Below are 24,700 nucleotides of genomic sequence, written 5' to 3'. Positions count from 1 at the left end.
TTGGGCATGCAGGAAGGAAATGACTGGGAGTGCCTTTCTTGCCTCTAGAGTCTTGATGCCTGTTTGAAACTTCTGGCAATGAGACATTCTTCCAATGACTGTTTTGTTTAGTTTTTAAATGGTTGTTTGTGTCACTGGCAGAGGCAGCATTTGTTACACATCAGTCATTGCCCTTGAATTAAGTGACTTGCTAGTTCAATTCAGTGACAAGTTAAGAGTCAAGCTCAAAACTGTCAGTGTAGAGTCATATCTGGCCATATCTGGTAAGAATGGTAGATTTCCTCCCCAAAAGGATTTTAGTGAACAAAATGCCTTTTTGCAATAAATGTGATGGTCTCAGTCATGGTGACTGTGAAGGTAGTATTCAATTATAGTTTTATTAGGTGCATCTAGTATAATTTGAATTCAGTGGTGGGACTTGACCCATGTCCCAGAGCATTAGCCGAAGCAGCTAGACCTTTAGTTCGGTTAGACCACCATTCTGTCATTGCCTTTTACAGTCTGAAAAGGGAACAATTTGACAGGATCCAGCAATTCCTGTTTTTTTAACAGGACTGAGGTTCAGAAGGGAAAGTGCTCACAGGAGATTGTTGGTTCTTTTGGGGACTACCTTCCCTGCACATTTTCCCCTCTGACTCTGGCCTCCTGGGCTGCTGCAGAGAGGCTGTCTACATTCAGCTAGTAGCCTGTCCACGTGACTCAAGGCTGCTCTCCCATAGTAAAGTGATGGTGACTCTAAAACATTTGTACATGTTATGTATGTCATTAGGTGTGTGCTGCCCCTTTAAGAGAGTGGGTCAGATGGCTTGGAGTCAGGAGCTAGGGGAGGCAGTCTAAGAATCAACTGTGGAGCTGAGAGACCTATAATAAAGTGTTCTCCATTCAAGTTTACTCTCTGTCTACCTCGTTCTATTTATGGTTCTAATGAACCACAAATCTAAGAACTGGTGATGAGTGTAGGATCCGGCGCACAGACTGTGTGAATGCCATTTTTTGTTTTGTTGGGAGGAAGGATGTTGCCTGTCTTCGAAAACGGTGAGGGATTATGGAGGTAACTTCGAGGGAAGTGGTTGTGAGAGGACTCGGTCAATGGTCAATGCCAAGGAAGAATGATATGCACAAGGGAACGGGCTAAGACTGGCGGTCATGAGGAGACTCTGGCTACAGCCAATGGCTGAAAAGGGAAGTATTCACCTAGGACCCTACCAAAATCATGGTGAAGAGTGGTTGTGAGGGGATTTGGGCGATGCTGGGGAAGAATGCTATGCTAACACAGTCAGTTGGGGAGCAGCAAATGCAGAGAAAATTGACCGAGAAGATTTGGGCTTTGAATGTCTTCTAGACTCTAGTGATGGGAAATCAAAATGGTGGGCCAGTTTGGACCGGTGGGAAGTTATTTTGCACCAAAGCCTCTGATGATCATGGAATGTTTTTGTTTTTACAAACATGTACAGCACAAAGGAGAGTCCATCGCCCAACTAGTAGCTGCCTTAAAGAGGTTAGCAGAATATTGCGAATTTGGAGGGTTTCTCCAAGAAGCCTTGTGGCACCATTTGATTTGTGGTGCCTGACATGAAATCATCCAACAGAAGCTACTAATAAGGAAAGGCCTGGATTTCAGGAAGCTTACAAAATTGTTACCTTGATGGAGGTGGCTAGCACTGGGGCAACCCCGTTGGTTGATAACGTCTGGGTGCGTCAAGTAGTGGGAAGTCAGCAAAAGTGCAGTACCAACCATTGAATGATGTTGATGTGGCAAGAGTGGCCGTGAGGAGTCAACGTGTTGGACTCTAAGTTCAGTGCTGCAGGTGTAAGTGAATGAGCATATTGCTCGACACTGCCAGTACAACTCAAACAAGAGAAGGGCTGTTTAAAGGAGATAATTCAGAGAACGAGGCATATGGTGCATGCCACCAACCAGGGAGTAGACCAGCAGTCAGCTGGGTCTGCAGGAGAAGCAGAAGCTCAGAGTCAGCAGAGTTTCAGTTAAACATCCTGTCGGTATGGGGTGAAACTGACTATTTCTTCCCAAAATAGGAGACAGTACAGATAGAAATGGATACTGGTGCAGTCGTGTCTCTGATTCTCAAATCAATACATAGAGAAAAGTTAAAGACATTGCCAGTGAAGCCTGCTGAGATTACACTATGGACATACATGGAACAAGTGGTGCCACTGAATAGCTATGTACTGGTGAAAGTACAGCTAAAGGACCAGTATACCAAACTGCCTCTGGTGACAGAAATTAAAATTAAATTGGAGCGTGGTTAATAAGCTGGTGGACTCGAAAACAAGTTTGCAAGAGATTTTGGGCAAGTGTAAAGATGTGTTCAATGGAATCCTGGGGAAAATGAAAGGAGTAGAAATTAAACTTCTGTTGGAGGGGGAGGCCCGCCCAAGGAATCTGATGGTGTGTCCAGTATCATTTGCCATCCAGTCTAAAGTGAAGGTGGAACTGGAACAGCTGGTGAACCTGGGAGTATTGGAACCAGTAACCACGAGTGAATGGGCCAGTCCAGTCGTTACAGTCTTAAAAAAGATGGTGTGGTGAGGATTTGTGGAGACTTTAAGGTCACAGTCAACCCAGCCCTGAGTGCGGATCAATATCCACCTCCACTCATCGAAGACATGTTCAGTAGACTGGCTAGGGGAAAGAAATTCTCAAAAATGGATCTGTCACAAGCCAACTTGCAGATGGGGGTCACAAAGGAATCTCAGCCGCCTACAAGTAAAAAGGGAGAAATGCGAGTTTTGTAAAGACCCCATAGAGTACTTTCACCCTCTGCTTGAAAAAGTTGCCCCTTAGGTCCCTTTTATATCTTTCCCCCTCACCTTATCCGAAGAGATAGGAGAGGTGCTAAATGAATATTTTTCGTCAGTATTCACACAGGAAAAAGACAATGTAGTCGAGGAGAATACTGAGATACAGGCTATTAGACTAGACGGGATTGAGGTTCATAAGGAGGAGGTGTTAGCAATTCTGGAAGGTGTGAAAATAGATAAGTCCCCTGGGCCGGATGGGATTTATCCTAGGATTCTCTGGGAAGCTAGAGAGGAGATTACAGAGCCTTTGGCTTTGATCTTTATGTCGTCATTGTCTTCAGGAATAGTGCCAGAAGACTGGAGACTAGCAAATGTTGTCCCCTTGTTCAAGAAGGGGAGTAGAGATAACCCTGGTAATTATAGACCAGTGAGCCTTACTTCGGTTGTGGGTAAAGTGTTGGAAAGGATTATAAGAGATAGGATTTATAATCATCTAGAAAGGAATAATTTGATTAGGGATAGTCAACACGGTTTTGTGAAGGGTAGGTCGTGCCTCACAAACCTTATTGAGTTCTTTGAGAAGGTGACCAAACAGGTGGATGAGGGTAAAGCGGTTGATGTGGTGTATTTGGATTTCAGTAAAGCGTTTGATAAGGTTCCCCATGGTAGGCTATTGCAGAAAATACGGAGGCATGGGATTGAGGGTGATTTAACGGTTTGGATCAGAAATTGGCTAGCTGTAAGAAGACAGAGGGTGGTGGTTGATGGGAAATGTTCATCCTGGAGTTCAGTTACTAGTGGTGTACCTCAAGGATCTGTTTTGGGGCCACTGCTGTTTGTCATTTTTATAAATGACCTGGATGAGGGCATAGAAGGATGGGTTAGTAAATTTGCGGATGACACCAAAGTTGGTGGAGTTGTGGATAGTGCGGAAGGATGTTGCAGGTTACAGAGGGACATAGATAAGCTGCAGAGCTAGGCTGAGAGGTGGCAAACGGAGTTTAATGCGGAAAAGTGTGAGGTGATTCACTTTGGAAGGAGTAACAGGAATACAGAGTACTGGGCTAATGGTAAGATTCTTGGTAGTGTGGATGAGCAGAAAGATCTCGGTGTCCATGTGCATAGATCACTGAAAGTTGCCACCCAGGTTGATAGCGTTGTTAAGAAGGCGTACAGTATGTTAGGTTTTATTGGTAGAGGGATTGAGTTTCGGAGCCATGAGGTCATGTTGCAGCTGTACAAAACTCTGGTGCGGCCGCACTTGGAGTATTGCGTACAGGTCTGGTCACCGCATTATAGGAAGGATGTGGAAGCATTGGAAAGGGTGCAGAGGAGATTTACCAGGATGTTGCCTGGTATGGAGGGAAGGTCTTATGAGGGAAGGCTGAGGGTCTTGAGGCTGTTTTCGTTAGAGAGAAGAAGGTTAAGAGGTGACTTGATAGAGACATACAAGATGATCAGAGGATTAGATAGGGTGGACAGTGGGAGCCTTTTTCCTCGGATGGTGATGGCTAGCACGAGGGGACATAGCTTTAAATTGAGGGGTGATAGATATAGGACAGATGTCAGAGGTAGGTTCTTTACTCAGAAAGTAGTAAGGGCGTGGACTGCCCTGCCTGCAAAAATAGTAGACTCGCCCACTTTAAGGGCATTTAAATGGTCATTGGATAAACATATGGATGATAATGGAATAGTTTAGGTTAGATGGGCTTCAGATTGGTTTCACAGGTCGGCGCAACATCGAGGGCCGAAGGGCCTGTACTGCGCTGTTATGTTCTATGTTCTATGTTCTCTAGTTTTGGACTCCCCCATTCCGGGGAAACAACCTTGCCTATTTATCCCATCCATGTCCCTCATGGTTTTATAAACCTCTATAAGCCTCTAGAGGTTTATAACCTCTATAAACCTCAGTCTCCATGTAATTAATGGTGAGGGACTCCACAAGGTCCCCAAGAAGATGGATGCTATGATGAGGGTCCCTAAACCAGTGAATGTATCTCAACTGAGTTTGTTCTTGGGACTTGTCAGTTGCAATGGCAAGTTCAAGTCTGTTCTGGCACCTGTGATAAAACCCCAGCATTGGTGTTGGGAAATGGATCCAGTAATGTGAGGAGGCTTACCAAGAGGTGAAGGAAGCCCTGAAAAGGTCAGCAGTGTTGACTCATTTTACCCAAAGTTCCCACTGCGGTCAGCGTGTAATGCCTTGCCTTATGATCCCTGTACTGTTACACATCTTACCGAATGGTGAGGAAAGACCTGTTGCATTCACATCAAGGTCACTAATGAAGATGGAGGAGAAGTATGCCCAAGTGGAAAAAGAAGGATTGGGCATTATGTTTGGTGTTAAGCAATTCATCCATTTCCTTTATGGCAGGCACTTTGTGCTGCTGACAGACCATAGGCCACTAATCTCCATTTTTGGTCTGTATTTAGGAATACCATTAATGGCAGCAGCACCCTGCAGAGATGGGCACTGTCAGCCTACTTGTATAAAATCAGCTACACCACAGCCCGCCACTGGGATATGCTTTGACACTGGGTCAACATAGTTTCCTGCTATTGTATCAGCAGGTCTGCCTCCAGGCACGCCACCTCAAGGCTGGTAAAATTCTGCCCAGTGATTCAGGTGGATGACCTTTTGTTTTATAAAGAGCAGTGTTTACTGTAATATGCAATGATATAATCTGTTTTAGATAGGGAATTAGCACATGTAATCCTTGGACTTGCAAAACCTGCCTGGTGCCAGGATTTGTTTAACATTTGTTTTTATTCTATTTGCATTGACTGGTGCACTAACTTTTAAACAAAACCAAATGTCTGGAACATGACGGAAGTTCAAATATTATACTTTGCAAGGCATCTCCTCCATGGTTATGAAGAGAGATTTGAGCAATTAATTTGTCATTTCAAAAGTCATCAAAAATATCAAAGGAAATAATTTATCCATATAATACAAACAGGTAAACCTCATTGTAATGACACCTCTAAATTTTTTTATACTCACAGCATTGTGAGGAAATCTTCTGCAGCACCTGAAGGGAATGTGTGTGGATGGGTTCCATTGTTACACATGCAAATATTACTTGAAGGTCAACTTACTGTGGCCTGTGCATGTGTTTCTATCATCGGTGGCAATGTCAGCAGAAATTGCTTTTACAAACTAAGTCGTTATCTACAATCAAGGCACATGGTTTATAACAAAAACAACCTGTATTTATGTATAACACAGTGTGGAGCTGGAGGAACACAGCAGGCCAGGCAGTATCAGAGGAGCAGGAAAGTTGCCGTTTCGGGTTGGGACCCTTCTTCAGAAATGAGGATGGAGAAGGGAGCTCAGAAATAAATAGAGAGAGGAGGGGTGGGGCTGGAGAAAGTAGGTGGGATGGCCTAAATGTGGATTTTACCAGTTTCAAAATCTCCCCACGCCCGGCCTCATCCCATGACCAACCCTCCCTCTCATCCTGCATCCTTGACCTGACACAACCTGTCCATCTTCTCTCCCACCTATCTGCCCCTCCCACCTCACTGACCAATCCACACCACTCCCTACCTGCACTCACCTGTCACCATCCCACTTACCTTCCCCAGCCCCACCCCTCCTCTCTATTTATTTCTGAGTTCCCTTCCCCCTCCCCATTTCTGAAGAAGGGTCCTGACTCAAAACGTCAACTTTCCTGCTCCTCTGATACTGCCTGGCCTGCTGTGGTCCTCCAGCTCCACATTGTGTTATCTCTGACTCCAGCGTCTGCAGTTCTTACTATCTTGGTATTTATGTATGATATTTAATGTAAAACGATGTCCCAATGCATTTCAAAGCAGGTTTTGACACTGAACCATATAAGAAGACATTAGAGCTGAGGACCAAAAGCTTGATCAGAAATTGTGTTTAAAAAGTTGTCTTAAAGATCTAAAAAGACGTAGGAGAGCAGAGAAGTTTATGTATGAATTCCAGAATTTAGGACCTGGGCAGGTGAAGGTATGGTTGCCATTGGTGGGCTAAGAAAGTCAGGAATGTTCAATAGGCCAGATCTCGAGGAAAAGTCATTGCAGGACCCTCAGATGGACCACAAAGAGAAGCCATTGCATGTGATTAAATACGTAAGAATGGAACCAAATGAGTTCATGGCCAGACAATAGTGGAGATCCATTGAAAGAAAATGGTGTGGTCACCTGTGAGAATGACCAGAAACAAGTTAAGAAAAACAAAAATGGATAGTTTGCCTTTATTACAGTCTCTTAGGATGTCATTTGATATGAATCATTTTGGCTGAAACCTGATTGGAGGACTTCAACTATGGACTGATGGGAAAGATCGACAAACTTTTGAGTGGCATCAACATGTTTGAAGATATTGGTGAAGAAAAGGAGCTTGGCGACTACCTGCTTCAAGAAGACCACCATTATCCCAGTACCAAAGAAAGCACATGCAAGGTGTTCTAATGACTACCACCCAATGGCTCTCTATAATCATTAAGTGCTTTGAGAGGCTGGTCATGACTTGCATCAACTTGAGCATCCCAGCCTGCATTGATCCCCTGCAATTTGCCTACTGACGTAACAGGTCCACAGCAGACGCCATTTCCCTAGCCCTGCACTCATCCTTGGAACATCTGGATAACAAGGACGCCTACGTCAGATTCCAACTCACTGACTCCAGCTTCACCTTCCACAACATAATCTCCAGACTGATCTCAAAACTCTGAGACCTAGATCACGGCTCTACTGTCTGCAACTGGATCCTCAGCTTCCTGACCAACAGACCGTAATCAGTGAACATAGACAACTGCACATCCTCCATGATAATCTTCAACACATCCCCAAGGATGTGTTCTCAGCCCCCACTGTAATCCCTGTACCCCCATGACTGTGTAGCCAAATTCCAAATGAACGCCATCTACAATTTGCTGACAACACCACCGTGGTAGGATGGATATCGAACAGCAATGAGTCAGAATACAGAAAGGAGATAGAGGGTTTGGTGGCGTGGTGCAATGATAGCAACCTCTGTCTCAATGTCAGCAAAATAAAAGAACTGATCATTGACTTCAGGAAGAAGGGACGAGAATACGCCCCCAACTGCATCAACCGAGCGCTTTTGAGAGGTTTGAGAGCGTCAAGTTCCTAGGAGTGACAATAACCGACAGTCACTGGAACATAGGCACAGGTTTTCCAATGGTCTGACAGCCATTAATCCAAAGTAGAGTTGCACATAAGCACTCTGCAGAATCTCCATTGGAACACACTCCAAAGGAATTGCTTGGGAAATTGAATTTTTCCCTGCATGAATCCTCTACTTCTGGAGCCCTCCAAAAGTCTCCCTTTTAAATTTGAGACTTTGAAGGTTTCTCATGAAATTGAGCAAAATAGTTACTCAGGAAATGGTAGACTATTTAATATATAGTCTAACTCCTGGGTAACTGTTCAACAGGCCCCATACTTAGCTCACTCACCCAACTGTACCTCTCCCAAATGCTTACACTCTTGACACCTAGAGCTGACCTGACCTCCCTGATCCTGACCCAACCCCCTCTCCAACATCAAACCCAGCTGGATCTTAGCCGACCTTCATAGACCCAATATGACATGATCTCTTGATCCTGACTCAGGCCCTGCTGCTGGACCCAACCTAACAACAGATTCCAGGATGTAAACCTAACAACAATGAAGAAACAGTGATATATTTTCCAAATCAAGGTGGTGAGTGGCTTGGAGGGGAACTTGCAGGTCATTGTGTTCCCATGTATCTGCTTCCCTTGTCCTATTAGATGGTAGTGGTCTTAGATTTGGAAGGTGCTGCCTAAGGGCCCTTATTGAATTTCTGTAGTGTATCTTGTAGATGGTACATGGTTGTAGATGTGGTACCAGCTAAGCGGCCTATTGTGCCCTGAATGATGTCAAGATTCTTGAGCATTGTTACAGCTGCACTCCTCCCCCACCTGGGAAGTATTCCATCACACTGCTGACTTGTGCCTGGTAGATGGTGGACAAGCTTTGGGGAGTCAGGAGGTGAATTATGCAGTGCAGGATTCCTAGCTTCTGACCTGCTTTTGTAGCCACAGTGTTTTTATGGCTAGTCAGATCAGTTTCTGGTCAATGGTAATCGCTAGGATGTTAATAGTAGTGGTAATGCCACTGAATGTCAAGGAGTGATGGTTAGATTCTGTCCTGTTGGTCATGATCATTGCCTGACATTTGTATGCCACAAATATTACTTGTGAGTTTTCAGCCTAAGTCTGGAATTGTCCAGGTCCTGCTGCATTTGGACATGGATTGCTTCACTGTTCGATGAGTCATAAATGGTGCTGAGCATTGTGCAATTATTGGTGAACATCCCTACTTCTGACCTTATGATGGAGGCAAGGCTTTGATAAGCAGCTGAAGATGGTTAGTCTTTGGACACTACCCTGAAGAACTCCTGTAGCATTATCGTGGAGCTAAGATGACTGTCCTCCAACAACCACAACTATCTTCCTTTGTGCCAAGTATGACTCTAACCACTGGAGAGTTTGCCCCTTGATACCCATTGACTCTAGTTTTGCTAGGTCACATGCAGCTTTGATGTCAAGGGCAGTGTCTCGCCTCACTTCTTGAATCCAGCTCTCTTGTCAATGTTTGAACTAAGGCTGTAATGAGGTAAGGAGCTGTGGCCTGGGTGGAACCCAAACTGGGCATCAGTGAGCAAGTTATGGCTGAGCAAGTATAGCTTGATAGCTGATGACTGTGACTTTGCTGATGACATCTACCATCTACCATCTCTTTTACTGGTGATTAACAGTAGACTGATGGCAAGACAACTTGCTGGGTTGGATTAATCCTGCTTTTTGTGTAGTGTTTTTCCACATTGCCAGGCAGATGCCAATATCATAGCTGTACTGGAACAGCTTGGCTAGGAGTGAGGCAGGTTTTGGTGCACATGTCTTCAGTACTATTGCTGGAATGTTGTCAGGACCCATAGTCTTTGCTGTACTCTCCTGCATTCTTCATCGAGCCAGGGTTGATCCCCTGCCTTGATAGCTATGTTAGAATGGCACATGGCAGACATGAGGTTGTAGATTGTGTTGGAGTACGATTCTGCTGCTTATAGCCCACAGCACCTCATGGCTGCCTAGTCTTGAGTGGTTAGATCTGTTTGAAGTCTATCCCATTTTAGCATGGTGATAGTGACGCACAATGTGATATGACGTAAAGGTGAGATTTCATCTCCACAAGGACTGTGTGGTGGCCATGATTACAGATATGGTCATGAACTTACATTTTGATCTCTTGGAATCTAGCAATTTATGATAATTTTTAAAAAATAAAACAATCCCTTAACTGTGTCTATCAGTGAGAGAGTAGGGGTTAATGATCAAAGAAGATTGGATTTAGATCATAACTACCAGGCGATCTAACTAATGTTTATCTATGTTCTTCTGAAGTTACATTATTAATAATAAACTGTTAACTTTTGTTTAAATTATAAACTTGGTCCAAGATCGGTTATTTGTAAATTCTGTTTAGGAACAACTGAGCAACTTTGAGGGTCAGCAGGTATTTTAATTTCATTACATTGCATATCTAGTCTGATTTAGTTAGGCTTGTTGTCTCTGTGTCAGAACATGCATCAGCTGAGGTGGGAGGTGGTGTGATACGTAGTCAGCATCAGGACATTTTCTTGCCCAATTTGACCTGATGCAATGAGAATTCATGGGTCCACAATCAATGTTGAGGGCAGCTTTCTGGTGCATATATGAATGCCACGAGGTCCTTCTGGTATCATTCTTTCTGAGACTTGCTAGCGATTGTTACTGAGTGGCTTTTTCAGAGGACAGTTAAGAGTCAATATGTTCAGACGAGTTAAGGATGGCAGTTTCCTTCCCTAAAGGTCATTAGTGAACCAGATAGGATTTTCCTGATAATCGCTTCAATAAATCCCAGATTTATATTGAATTCAAATTTCATCATCTGCCTGGGATTTGAATCCGAGTCCCCAAAACATTATCTGGATCTCCGAATTCTTATTGTAGTGATAACGCCACTACATAACTTTTAAATAGGGGCACAGAGTAGAAGAACAAAAAGGTTTTGCTGAACATATACCTTGCATTTATTAGACCTTGGCTGGAGTATTGTGTACAATTCTGGTTGCCACACTACAGGATGAAGAGAATAACAGAAATGATTCCAGGGAATCAGAGAAACCTCAATTATGAAGATGGATTGGAGGAGTTGGGCCTATTCTCCTTGGGCGTCTGACTAAGAGGACATCTGATAAAAGTTTTCAAAATCCTGAGAAGTCTGGGTAGAGTAGATAGGGAGAACCCATTCCTGTTGACAAAAGGGCACATATCTTAAAGTGATTTGCAAACATAGCAAATGTGATCTAAGTAAAAGATCCTTCTCACAATGAGTGGTTACGTCTGAAATGCACTTCCTCAAAATATAGCAGAAGTAAAGTCAGTTAAGTGTTTCTGAGGGCATTGGATGATTGCTCATTTTCAAATAATGTTGTACTGGGAAATGCAGGTGACTGGCACTAAGTCATAATGCTTGTTTGACAGTCTGTACAGGCATGATGGGTTGAATGGACTCCTGTGCTATGAAAAATCTGCAATTCCATGATTGAATAGCAGTCCCATTGGCTATTGTTGGAAGGACCATCACCCAAAGTGCAGCATTCAGCACAAACATCGGTGATGAGAGGCAGTAGTTTGCAAGGTGCTTCTTGCGGGGGAGTCATTTGTTGGGGAGTGAGGAGCAAGGGTAGGTGCATAGTTCTTGTTATCTCCCCTTTGCTGATATCGGATCCCCCAATTAGACACAGAGTGCCTTTGAACGAGGGATCCCCCTCAGAGCTGGTAAACAGCCCCATATGGGTTAGTTTCCCTAACTGCTCACTTAAGAGCCTCACTTGGCAGGGGAATTGTCAGGTTTTCCAAAGACTTTTCTGCCATGAACTGGATCAAGTTGGAGGTGGGGAAACGAGAAGGGTCTCCACCCCCTGCCCTCTTAGCTGATTAAGTACATCTCGATCCCAGCTGGTCACTAAGCTCAGATAAGAAAAATGGCAGTTGGCCTTATAATTGGGGCTGTACTGCTTTTCATTAAACATAAAGTGTATGCTCTTTTGACTTTGCGTCTGTTATCGTTGCTGTTGCCTGGAGGGATAAGGTTTGTTATGCAAATTCCAGTTGGCCTTGTTCTGTTTATATTCCACTGAGCAATTCAACATTGTCTCTTGTGTGACTGAGACAGGTTACAATAAATCCTAGAACCCCTACAGTGTGGAAATAGGCCATTTGTCTCATCGAGTCCACACTGACCTCCGAAGAACATCCCATTCACACCGTACCACCTGCTCTATTCCTGTGACCAGTGGTGTGCCACAAGGATTGATGCTGAGTCCACTGCTTTTTGTCATTTTAAATGACTTGGATGTAAACTCAGGAGGTATGGTTAGTAAGTTTGCAGATGACACCAAAATTGGAGGCATAGTGGACAGCGAAGAAGGTGCCTCAGAGTACAGTGGGACCTTGATCATATGGGCCAGTGGACCAAGGAATGGCAGATGAAGTATAATTTAGATAAAAGTGAGGTGCTGCATTTTGGAAAGGCAAATCAGAGCAGGACTCATACTCTTAATGGTAAGGTATTGGTGAGTGTTGCTGGAGTGCGGGTTCATAGTTCCATAAAAGTTGACTCACAGATAGGATAGTGAAGAGGTATTTGCCTTTATTGGTCAGTGCATTTGAGTATAGGTGTTGGGAGGTCATGTTGCAGCCGTATAGGACATTGGTTAGGCCACTTTTGGAGTATTGTGTGCATGCCAGTAGGAAGAATATTGTGACACTTGAAAGAGTTCAGAAAAGATTTGCAAGGATATTGCCAGAGTTGGAGGGTTTGAGCTATAGGGAGAGGTTGAATAGGTTGCTGCTATTTTCTCTGGAGCATTGGAGGCTGAGGAATGATCGTATACAGGTTTATAAAAGCATGAGGGGCACAGATAGGGTAAATACAGAAGGTCTTTTCCATGGGTTGTGGGAGTCCAAAACTAGAGGGCATAGGTTAAGGGTGAGACGGGAAAGATTTAAAAGGGACCTGAGGGGCAACTTTTTCAGGCAGAGGGTGGTGCGTGTATGGAATGACCTGCCAGAGGAAGTGGTGGAGGCTGGTACAATTACAACATTTAAAATGCATCTGGATGGGTATATGAATAGGAAGCGTTTACAAGGATGTGGGCTAAATGGGATTAGATTAATTTAGGATATCTGGTCAGCGTGGACTGAAGGATCTGTTTTCGTGCTGTACAGCTCTATAACCCTGAATTTCCACAGACAGTTCACTTAACCTGCACATCTTGGGACTGTAGAAGGAAACCAGAGCACCCAGAGGGAACGCATACAGATACCTGCGGGTGGAATTGAACCCAGGTCCCTAGTGCTGTAAGGCAGAAGTGCTAACCATTAAACCAAGATACTGACCTGGAATGGAAGGGAAACTTTTTATATTTTGGCTGAAACACAAAAGAGTCGTAGCTCACAGCAGCTGAAGTAAAGGTCTGCTAGTCCCTTAGGTCGGATCATTCTCCACATCTCTTGTATTATCCCTTTTGAATGAATGAAAAGTGGCCTATAAAATCTGGTGACTGTCATGGGCTAGTGATTTGGTACAGCCGGTACATACTTGGGTCATGTTGGAGGATTAGCTAGAAGATTTTAGTAGGTTTCATGACTGCTTGTGGCTAGGAGCTTTTTAATCAGGATGCTACAACAGCGATAATGTGATGCAGGTGTGATAAACCAGGTAGTCTTTACTTGCCTGAAATTTCTTTTATGCTTATATGTCATGCGATTGACTGGAAGGAAAGGTGTTGCTGTCAGATTTCCTGAAGGTCAGTTGTATTCCAAATGATTTTGGGGTAATGTTCCTTCTTTGGGAAATGTTGTTCCTGGGGTGAGTGTTAATTAGAGCAAGATGCCTATCCTTCCGATTCAGTGTCTCTACTGGGTTGATGACTTTTAGAGCATATCGAGCTACTGTTGCCAGATATTTGCTTTGAGTGGAAGTTGCTGCTTGTTCTGTGCATTGCACCACTGCATGTCCAGCGTTTGTGCAGAGAAAAAATTAGAGAAGAACTTTGCTAGATTATTAAATTTATGAATTCAGCAAATTGTTGCACCATTTTCACTGCATCTCAGCAGTAGCTCTAATCTCGCTGGTATCTAGATAAGTTCTTATGGTATCATTACATGACCAATGAAATTGACTGTAGGCATCTTGAGTTACAAGATTTATTGTTTGGCTTCAAGTCTGTCTGGTGTGCTCTCTAAGGCAGTCGCACTATGTTCTGCACATGATCTGTGATGGCTTCTTCAATCTTATGTCCGCGTCCATATGCTAGCAGAGTGCCCACAATAGCTTTGACTCCAGGAGAGCACTGACTGTTTACATTTATAATTTTCTGAAGCAGAGGAAGTGGCAAACAGCATGTGCAACGATCTGCATCTCCCAAATCGTGTCCATAATGTAATTTTTAAAAAACTGAAGCTTTCATCCAGTTTCACTTGTCAGGAACCATCTTCCACATCAAGGGGAGTAAAAGTCTTTGCCATGACAATAGGTCTTGGGAGATTTGGTTCAGGTTAGTCTCTTAAGTCACTGAGTGATCTATCACTCTTGTTTAATTTGGAATAATATATACTAATACAATATTATGATCCTGGGCTATACAAATACATTTTTTTACGATCTTCCTTTGGGCCAATACCTTAATTTTATGTTGACAAAGTGGGATCCCAGGTTCTTACTAAGGGAATAAAGACGCGAGATTCCACCTTTTGAACCATAAACTTGATTGTAGTGATGTTCTAATTTTGTACAATCTATAGAATGTATGCAACTTATATTCTAATATCCCAAAAATAACATTTTCCTTCTATTTGTGAGCATTGCAGGCTAGATCAATGTTTATTGCCAGTCCTGAGTTGCTCTTGAGAATGTGAGCTACCTTCTTGAACAGGTGCAGTCCATTTGCTGTGGTAGACCTGGGATGTTGTTGGGGAGGGAATTCCAGAATTTTGACCCAGTGACCATGAAGGAACAATGATACATTTCCAAGTCAGGATGTTGATTGGCTTTAATGGAAACTTGCAGGTGGTATACCCAGATATCTGCTGCCCTTTTCCTCTGAGATGGTGATGGGCAAGTGTTTGGAAGGTGCTGTCTAACAATGTTTGGCAAATTTCTACTGTTTCTACACACTGCTGTTAAGGAATGTGGGTAGTGGAATCACCCTTCTTCTGATAGTCAGAAGCCATTTATCACTTTTAGACCAAATGATGCCAGCCTCTTGGATCATGTGCTGTGATTTGTCTGTATCATCGCCTGACATGGAGTTTACCATTCAGCCCTGGAGCCTCTACTGCTGCCTGGGGAAGAGAAGTTCACACGCTAACAGTTTTCTTAGAGGAAAAGAAATGTCATCTCTGACTTAAATTTTAATGTATTTTAAACTGTGTCCCTGGTCCTAGTCACTTAAGGAAAAGGATCCTCTCAGCACCCACCAAATCAAATTATCATTTGGAATTATAATGACCTGGATTTCATCTTTTAGCAGGGAACAAACAGCACTGGCTTTTCATTGCATGTACAATTTCACCGTCTTTATGTGGGCTTTTACAGTACCAGCTGCAGGGAATCTGGGACCAGTGTGAACAGGCCAAGTGTCAAATTGAAGAATACACCTGGGGAGGCAACAATGAAATGTTTCTAGCCTGGGGTGGTGAGCAAAGAGCTGTGTTAAGATGGCTCTCTGTCATATTCCTGATGCAAGGGAAGTTTCCCAGCAGGAAGCAGGGAGATGGATTGGTTGCTTGCCAAATAATGATGGGTGTGGTGTTTCTTCTACTTGAGGCTCATAAACTTTCTTTTAGATTTTGGAGACACATCAACCTTTGTCATCTCCCACTCTGTGGCTGTCCTACTCTGGGTGTTTTGGTTTGCCAAACAGTGCAATCCGACTCTCAATTACATTATGTATTTGCAGCTATGTCTTAATGTTTTTGGTAACATCCCTCAATCAGATTTTTGGATCTAAGATTTTTACCTGCCTGACAAAAATTGATACTGGACATATGGTAATCCTCTAAAATCTGAACTTGCTTCATTTACCCATTACCTGAATTTACTTGAGCACCAATCATTAGGTCCAATCCAGGCAGTGAGTTCACTAAAAATAACTAATGAGATAACACTAGATGATGACATGGGTTTGGTTGTTCCAGTAACATGCAAACTTTTCAGTGCTTGGTCGTATTGTCTAGGTGTAGAAGATCTTCTTCAGTACATTAAAGGCATGGTGACATATAAAATAGTTACAAGATAGTAGTTGTGCACTGACATACTCACCCATTATTTAACGTTCCCACCTGAATTGATCAGTTTTTGCTTATTTTATTTTCCTCACAGAGCAGGGCAAGGTGAATGAAGCAGAGAATCTCTTTCAGAATACTGTATATTACGAAAATCAGAGTGAGATGGAAGAGAATATAGAAAATGGAATGATTGTGCCTGATTTGCCAGTAACGACAAACCAGACAAGTCCCAGGTATATATATGATTCAATTCTTAAATACAAAACTATTTTAATTTATTATGTTTAGAGATACAGGGCTAGTTCTTAAATACTGTAATTATTAATACCTCAGATCTGTATTCATTCCATTTCCATTAACAACAATCATTTTGTATTTCTAGCTGAGCAATTATAACAACAATTAAAATGGATACAATATGGACATGACAGAATTATTTAATAAATGGCTGTAGAATTACTCTTATGAAGATACAGCACCAATTCTGGTGGAAAAGAACAAATGTAGAAGTAAAGTAAAACAAAGAACTGCAGATGCTGGAAATCTGAAATAAAAGCCAGTGAAACTGAGCAGATCTGGCAGCATCTGTGAAGAAAAGATCAGAGTTAACGTTTTGGATCTGGTGACCCTTCCTCAGAGTTCTGTGGAAGGGTCACCGGACCCAAAACGTTAACTCTGATCTTTACTTCATAGATGCTGCCAGACCTGCTGAGCTTATCCAGCAACTTCTGTTTTTGTTCCTGATTTTCAGCATCTGCAGTTCTTTTGGTTTTTATTGTAAAAGAAGGGGACTGTTTTGAGGACTGTTGTGACACAATGGTAGTGTTGCTCCTTCTAGACCAGGAGGCTCCAGTTCAAATTCCATTTCCTCCAGAGATGTGTAATAGCAGTTCTGAACAAGGTTGCTTGAAAAATAAAAAAAAAGGCTGTTTTGAGATTGGGAGCCACAAAAGCATGGATTTCCTGAACTTCCTGCACTTTTTAACTGCAGGACAACTTTAAACATATTTTTTCTGTAGGTTTTGGGTCCATAGTCAGTCTTATTGACAGGCTAGCTGCTTGTTAGCTGGAGATGCTGTGGCACAAGGCTGAAAGTGAGCTTGGGCGAGAGCAGGTTGTTCTAGTTCAGTGTAGTAGGGATAATGGGGAAGAAGGTGGGCTTTCCTACACGAGAGGTTAGGTGGTTGCTAAGCTTGGTGTGAGGGTGGCAGTAGTGAGGGTGGTGATGGATGAGCAGGTCCAGTTGCAGACTGGAGTACACACACTTTGCTGATTAGTTCCTCAGGACCTGGAAGAACCATTCCTTCTCCTTCTGGCCCACAAGCAGGGCTGTACAGGCACTTATCTTGTGTATTCAGTGCTTCTTGCTCCTTTCACCTGCCAGTTATCCTGAGGACCAGGGAAACAGGCCAACCACGTTTAAGAATAGAATTACTGCAAAAATTAAGGAATGTTGCCTTTTGATATACTTAATGACTAACAGCTCTGCTCCTCAAGTAGGATGATCAGCTATCTCTCAACCCACCTGTTAAAACTGTTTGCAGTTGAGGTTAGTTGGGTTTCTGAGTCAAATTTTTAGCTTCTTAACCTCCTTTAAAACAATGTGTTGTTAGTTAAAGTTGCCCCACAATATCACCATCCTTGTGAATGTTTTAACACGTTTTTAAAAATATTTTGTGATCATCAATTCCAATATTGACTGCACAAGCATCTAAAAGGTATTGACAGTTTTGAACATGACACAAACTTCGGTGCTTTGGATGTAGACTTATAGATAGACAAATGAGGTAGAAATCCTTTCCTTGCCTATGAGTAAGTGTGGAACTTGAGATTGAATGAGGAGGAATTTAAGTGTGTACAGGAAATTTTTCTGATTCAATATGTGGATGTACCTACTTGAGAAGGTCAGATTTTGCACCTACTCTGGGGAAATAGGGCAGGGCAGGTGACTGAGGTGTTTCCATGCTGTATTACTCTGATTCTGATTCAGTGGGGAGCACTTTGGGGCCAGTGACCTTAATTCTATAAGTTTTAAATTAGTGATGGAAAAGGATAGACTGGATCTCAAAGTTAAAGTTCTGAATTGGAGGAAGGCCAATTTTGATGATATTAGGCAAGAGGTTTCAGAAGTTGATTGGGGGTAGATGTTCACAGGTAAAGGGACAGCTGGAAAATGGGAAGCCTTCAAAGATGAGGACGCGAGTCCAGAGACAGTATGTTCCTGTTAGAGTGAAGAGCAATGCTGGCAGATGTAGGGAATGCTGGATGACTAGAGAAATTGAGATTTTGGTCAAGAATAAGAAGGAAGCATATGTCAGGTATAGACAGCAGAAATCGAGTGAATCCCTAGAAAAAATATAAAGGCAGTAGGAGTATAATTGATGGAAATCAGGAGAGCAAAAAGGTGACATGAGACAGCTTTGGCAAATAGGGTTAAGGAGAATCCAAAGGGATTCTACAAATACATTAAGGACAAAATAATAACTAGGGAGAGAATAGGGCCCCTTAAAGTTCAGCAAGGCTACCCATGTGTGGAACCACAGGAGATGGGGGAGCTACTAAACAACTATATTGCATCAGTGTTTACTGTGGAAGAGGATATGGAAGATACAGAACATGGGGAAATGAATAGCGACATCTTGAAAAATATCCATATTACAGAGGAGGAAGTGCTGGACGTCTTAAAATGCAGAAAGATGGATAAATGCCCGGGATCTGATCGGGTGTAACCTGGAACTCTGGGAAACTAGGGAAGTGATTGCTGCGCCCATTGCGGAGATATTTGTAACATTGATAGCCAAAGGTGAGGTGCTGGAAGACTGGAGGTTGGCTAATGTGGTGCCACTATTTAAGAGAAGGTGGTAAGGAAAAGCCAGGGAACTGTAGACCGGTGAGCCTGACATCAGTGGTGGGCAGGTTGTTGGAGGGAATCCTGAGGGAAAGGATTTACATATATTTGGAAAGGCAAGGACTGATTAGGGATAGTCAACATGGCTTTGTGTGTGGGAAATTATGTCTCATGAACTTGATTGAGTTTTTTGAAGAAATAATGAAGAGGATTGATGAGGGCAGAGTGGTGGGCATGATCTATATGGACTTCAGTAAAGCATTTGACCAGGTTCTTTACGGTAGACTGGTTATCAAGGTTAGATCACATGGAATATATGGAGAAGTAGCCATTTGGATGCAGAACTGGTTTGAGTTAGAATACAGAGGGTGATGGTGGAGGGTTGCTTTTCAGATTGGAATGTGAGGCACTGCGTTTTGGAAAGGTAAATCCGGGCAGGACTTCTACACTTCATGATAAGGTCCTGGGGAGTATTACTGGAGTGTAGGTTCATAGTTCTTTGAAAGTGGAGTGGCAGGCAGATAGGATAGTGAAGAAGGTGATGGTATTCTTGCCTTTATTGGTTAGTGCATGGAGTATAGGCGTTGGGAGGTCATGTTGCAGCTGTACAGGACATTGGTAAGGCAACTTTTGGAATACTACGTTCAATTCAGGTCTCCTTCCTATAGGAAGGATGTTGTGAAAGTTGAAAGGGTTCAGAAAAGATTTTCAAGGATATTGCCAGGGTTGGAGGATTTGAGCTATAGGGAGAGGCTGAAGTAGGCTGGGCTATTTTCCCTGAAGCATCGGAGGCTGAGGGGTGACCTTTATAGAGGTCTATAAAATCATGTGGGGCATGGATAGGATAAATAGACAAGGATTTTTCCCTGGGATGTGGGAGTCCAAAACTAGAGGGCATAGGCTTAAGGTGAGAAGGGAAAGATTTTGAAAAGGATCTGAGGGGCAACCTTTTCACACAAAGAATGGGACGTGTATGGAATGAGCTGCCAGAGGAAGTGGTGGAGGCTGGTACAATTACAACATTTTAAAAAGCATCTGGATGGGTATATGAATAGGAAGGGTTTAGAGGGATATCGGCGAAATGCTGGCAAATGGGCCTAGATTTATTTAGGGTATCTGGTTGGCATTGATGAGTTGGGCTGAAGGGTCTGCTTCCATGCTGTATATCTGTATGACTCTGTGTGTCATGCTGTTCAGTTTTTAGATAAAATGTTCTGTTCTATTAACTGTTCCTATGTTATTGAGGGGTAAAATGCCAGCAAGGGCAAAGATTGAGTTGTTTGAGGTTTACCTGTGGTGGTGGGCCAGTAGCCATAGAAGGACAGTAAACAGAAGTGGAAAAATGGAGGAAGCTAAATGGAAATTGTAAATGTATTTTGCTTCTGGTCATGAGAATGTAAAGATTCTTATTTTAGTTAATGTAGTATAAAATGAAGCCAGCAGTCTTTTAACAGTGACATTGAATGTTACCTTCATAGCTCCATTATGGAAATAGGACGTCAGCTGGCAATCGTTGGAGATGAACTTAATCATCAAAAGAACAGGGAATTTCAAGATGTGCAGGCATACCTTTCTCTCCCATCTGAATTTGGATATCAGTCCTTTCGTAGAAGTGCTGAAAGGTAAGTTTCGAATTATGTTGTCAGTATTTGCCATACAAATCTAATAAGTAGCAGTGGTTTATTTGAACTTTAATTGTTGTAAATTCTGGTATGCAGGTCACTCAGCAGAATAGTTCCAATGTTAACTTGACAAAGTGTCTGTTTCTGTGCTGTACATCTCTATGACTATACTACCAAGTAGAGCTTATTATAAAATGGTTTCAGCTCCTGTACTACATTCTCTAATTTAAGCAGAAACTCCAGTCTCCACTTTTCTTTGTGGTTGGGTAGAATTATCAAGCAAATATCCTGGCTATGACATCAAAATTCTGAGAAGCAGCCTCTGGTACAGGTTTCTGTGAAAAATGAGAACCAAATAAAGGACACAGCCATGACCTGGGCTGTGACCTTGGTTTGCGAGATAAACATATTGATAGAGTAGAAAAGAAACACAGGGTTCTCTGGGATCTGTTTTCTGCAAGTGTCAGATGATGTAGAGACTTAGAGCTATATGAGCACACTGTGCATCTGAGGAACTGAATGTTTTTTTTTAATCAGAGATGATCACAATGTGTACTGAGATGTTAGTGTTTGGATGAAGGGACCTCTGGGGAAATTATGCCATCAAGACTGTTGTGGATAGAGTGAAGGAGCTTCGGCAGAAATGTGCCTTTTTAGTGATAATTGTTTTCCTAGAACTTTGATGGAGTGAAGCTATTGTCAGGGGATACTTGATGATCAAATTTTGTGTTACAAAGAGTAACACCTGTGTTACAGCCAGAGGAGGATAGAGTTGAGGCATTTTGGGATGCCACATAGGATCATGTGTGCTAACAGGGCTTCCTGACAAACTTGTGATTTTTCTCTCTCTCGATCCAATTGTTTAACGTATAATTCATGGTTTCTGTTGAATGTAATTTTTTTGTCAGTTCATGTTTAATTTATTGTGATTTCTGTTTGAGTTTAACATTAAAAAAATTTCAGAAGTTAAATCTTGTCGAGTGATTTCCTTTGTTTTGCGTAGGTTGGTTTTTTCAAGTTCTTGGTTTCCACAGGAATTGTAACACTTACCTGGTCTTTTGTTTGAGAATTGACTTTGCAGAGAAGGTGACCAAATGAATCTTTAGATATCATCTCGGAACAATTAAGAAATGGCGAGACTGAGGGAAAGAATAAAAGAATCTGGTCAATGGAAGGAAGCAAATGAAAGATTAAAGTAAACTTTGAAAAATTAAGAAAATGAATATTGTGTTAGTTTACAATTAGGAGATGTAAAAAATATTGAAAGCAGATTATGTAAACCGGTTTTAAAAAAACTGTTGATATGATTGTTTTAAACATGTAATGCTAACTAATCCAAATGTAACAAGTTTTTTGTGTTAAGTGTATCAGTTTTCTACAACACAGATTATATGACAATGGAATCAACTGGAGCCAAACAATTGGTCTGCTGAGCCTTGGCTACAAAATGATGACTTATGTCTATCAGAGAGCAGTTACGGGGTGTTTTGGCAAAGCTACAAAATCTGTTGCAAAGTTTATTGCAAAGAACCAAATTGCCCAATGGATTGTTGAACATGCAGCCTGGGTAAGTATGCATTGTGGTGTGGTGGGAATATGTTAATCTGTGTGGATTTATGTCACATTGTAAGGATATTTTTTCAAAACTTTTCATTTCATTGCCTTTTGTCTTTCTCAGCTACTTTAAGTTGAGAAATTCAGTGAAACAGAGCCAGAAGACAGTGAGTTGCAAATTTATGCAGAAAACATTAATTTTGGTTGAATTTGGAAGGTGTGGATTTGAAGAAATCCTGATAAACACAGATGTTTAATCAGCATTGCTGAAGGAGTGGTGATCTCGAATTTCAGAATATTTATAATTTGAGGAAGGGGCAGTTGTGTTTGAAAGGGAAACAGCAGATTTGGAAAAGCTACATGGTTTAAACTCCAGAAGAGTGAAGTGGTCTCTGCTTAACTACACATTCAAGGAAGTTCATAATTGCTTTTCATCCCAGAGTCTATTATCTCACTCAACTTCACGTTAGACTGAATGTGCTATCTGCCATGTTGCGTCTTTTAAACATCTTTCTCTGTGACCTATACCCAGATTATTTTTTATAGTTAAAGGCAAGAAAAATAAAATGTTTCCCAAATGAGAAGTGAAAACAGTCTTTATTTTGTCAAAACAAATTTACATGGAAATTATTTAATCATTATTGAGTTAATGTAACTCAACACATTAAAAGGGAAGCCTCTGCTGTTTTAACAGAGTTTGTACACAAGTGTAAAATTAACAGTTATGTTGTGGATACTGATGTTTGAAATCCTGAGGCCTATTCAATTATTAATTTTTCCGATTCTTTTCCCACAGTTCACAGTGACCTTCTCCGAGGTGTCTATGGAATTTAGCTCCATTTCTATTGATGGTTCTGTTTTATTAGTGCATTTATGATCCTGTACTATTTTAAATTTTAATCACCATAATTACACTAAATGTTGTGTCAGGTAAACAGCTTGGCAATGTACACTACATCCAGACTTTGTGCATGTGTGTAAATTACATAAGGCATTTGTGCAGGAAAACGATGGTATAGAATGCAAAGTTGAAATGAGCCCTGCATCTAATTACGGTGTTTAACAATATTAATATAATCAACAGAGGCAAAAGAATGGAATATTTGTTCTACAATGAATGCCAGTTTTACTGTTTTACCAGTCACATACCTATATCTCTCAATAATATCACAGAAAGAAAATAGAACTTGCACCTCTCATAGCCTTTGGACATTCCATAGTACTTGACAGCCAGTGAAATTTATTCACTGTTATGGAGACATGCAGCAGTCTCTACTGCTAGGCTATTTGCTCACACTAAAGACATAACAAATAACAATCAGATAAATAATCAAATCTTGTTTTCATGAAGCCTTTACAGAAAGGACTTCTGCCTTTGCAATAAATTACATCTTCCTTCTTCATCAATTTCTGCAATCTTTACCATAAATGCAGCATTTCATGTCCTAACAAATTTAAGTTTTCTTTCCAAATTTCCTGGATTTATTCCCTTTCAACTTGTTGAGATTAGCTTTTTTAAAAACTATCAAACGCCTTTCCATCATGGTTATTCCATCTGCTTTTCAACATTTGTATCTGTGTTTACGATTTGTGTTATGACCACTCTTTGCTAATATTCTCATATCATTTGCATTACCTACTCCTATTTCTTTATTTCCAAAAACTAGATCAAGTATTGCTTCCTATCCTGTTTAACTAAAAACCATATTGAAATTTAAGTAGAGGAACTGCTCACTGTTGTTCTATTAAATACCTGCTGCATAAGCCTAACACCAGAGGCTGTAGCTTACAGCAGATGGGTTAGTAACTACAGACTTTTTTTCCCTCTCTTTGTTTTACAGACCACTGCCTTGTCCATCGAGAATGCCAACCTGAAGTGGCTGTTTGGAATTCTACTGGCTGTCATGCTGAGCGTGGCGATTACTCAAAGATTTATAAACCATGAATAGTTCCATGTGCTGTGCTGGATCGTCCAAGCTGGTCTTAGACCAAGCAGCATATCTGCTGATTCCTTCACCCTGGTGGTGGAGATTTTTTATTATCAACTTTGAATATTAGAGATAATGTTTTTCAAATATTTTTGCTTTGGATATTTAAATTTTTTTGGGAAAAGTGCTGGGCCACACTTACATTTTCTAAACTTTAATAATATAACAATGAAATTGAATGTATGACTGTTGCTGATAACTATCTGGGTTGATTGCCTAAGGGGATATTTGTTGTAGTTTTTCCTGTACTATACAAAATTACTGTGATGATCCTGGCAACACTGTTGCATTGAACTATAATATGAGAAAAACTATTATTACATAAATATAAAAAAGATGATCATCATTTCTAGTCAGAACATTTACTTTGTGAAAGTATATTTTTTGGTATTGATGTAAAATGATTTGCCCATGATTTTGATGCAGGTATTAACCTGTTTGGATTGATACCTCCATCCAATAGAATATACCACAGAAGTAAAAGCAAAAGAAAAGCAAGACACCTCAGAAGCTCAATCTGAAATAAAAACAGAAAGTGTTGGAGAAATTGAGCAGATCTGGCAATATCCATAC

At 41.6% G+C, this 24,700-nt stretch overlaps 1 protein-coding gene across 1 annotated transcript in view; it reads left to right on the top strand.

The window, feature by feature from the left end:
* Positions 1-24,665, top strand: part of LOC109917897 (bcl-2 homologous antagonist/killer-like) — a 42,359-nt gene extending 17,694 nt beyond the window's left edge. Inside the window, exons 4-7 of the mRNA XM_048607933.1 lie at positions 16,210-16,348; positions 20,442-20,585; positions 21,972-22,152; positions 23,981-24,665. Coding sequence (XP_048463890.1) covers positions 16,210-16,348; positions 20,442-20,585; positions 21,972-22,152; positions 23,981-24,088 — 572 coding nt within the window. The 3' untranslated portion in view covers positions 24,089-24,665. The remainder of the gene's footprint in view (positions 1-16,209; positions 16,349-20,441; positions 20,586-21,971; positions 22,153-23,980) is intronic.
* Positions 24,666-24,700: the final 35 nt, after the last annotated feature.

The sequence above is a fragment of the Rhincodon typus genome, chromosome 18, assembly GCF_021869965.1.
Source record: "Rhincodon typus isolate 14 chromosome 18, sRhiTyp1.1, whole genome shotgun sequence".
Classification (NCBI taxonomy): Eukaryota; Metazoa; Chordata; class Chondrichthyes; order Orectolobiformes; family Rhincodontidae; genus Rhincodon; species Rhincodon typus.
The sequence above is the reverse complement of the archived record's forward strand: the minus strand, read 5'-3'. Positions and strand labels throughout refer to the sequence as shown.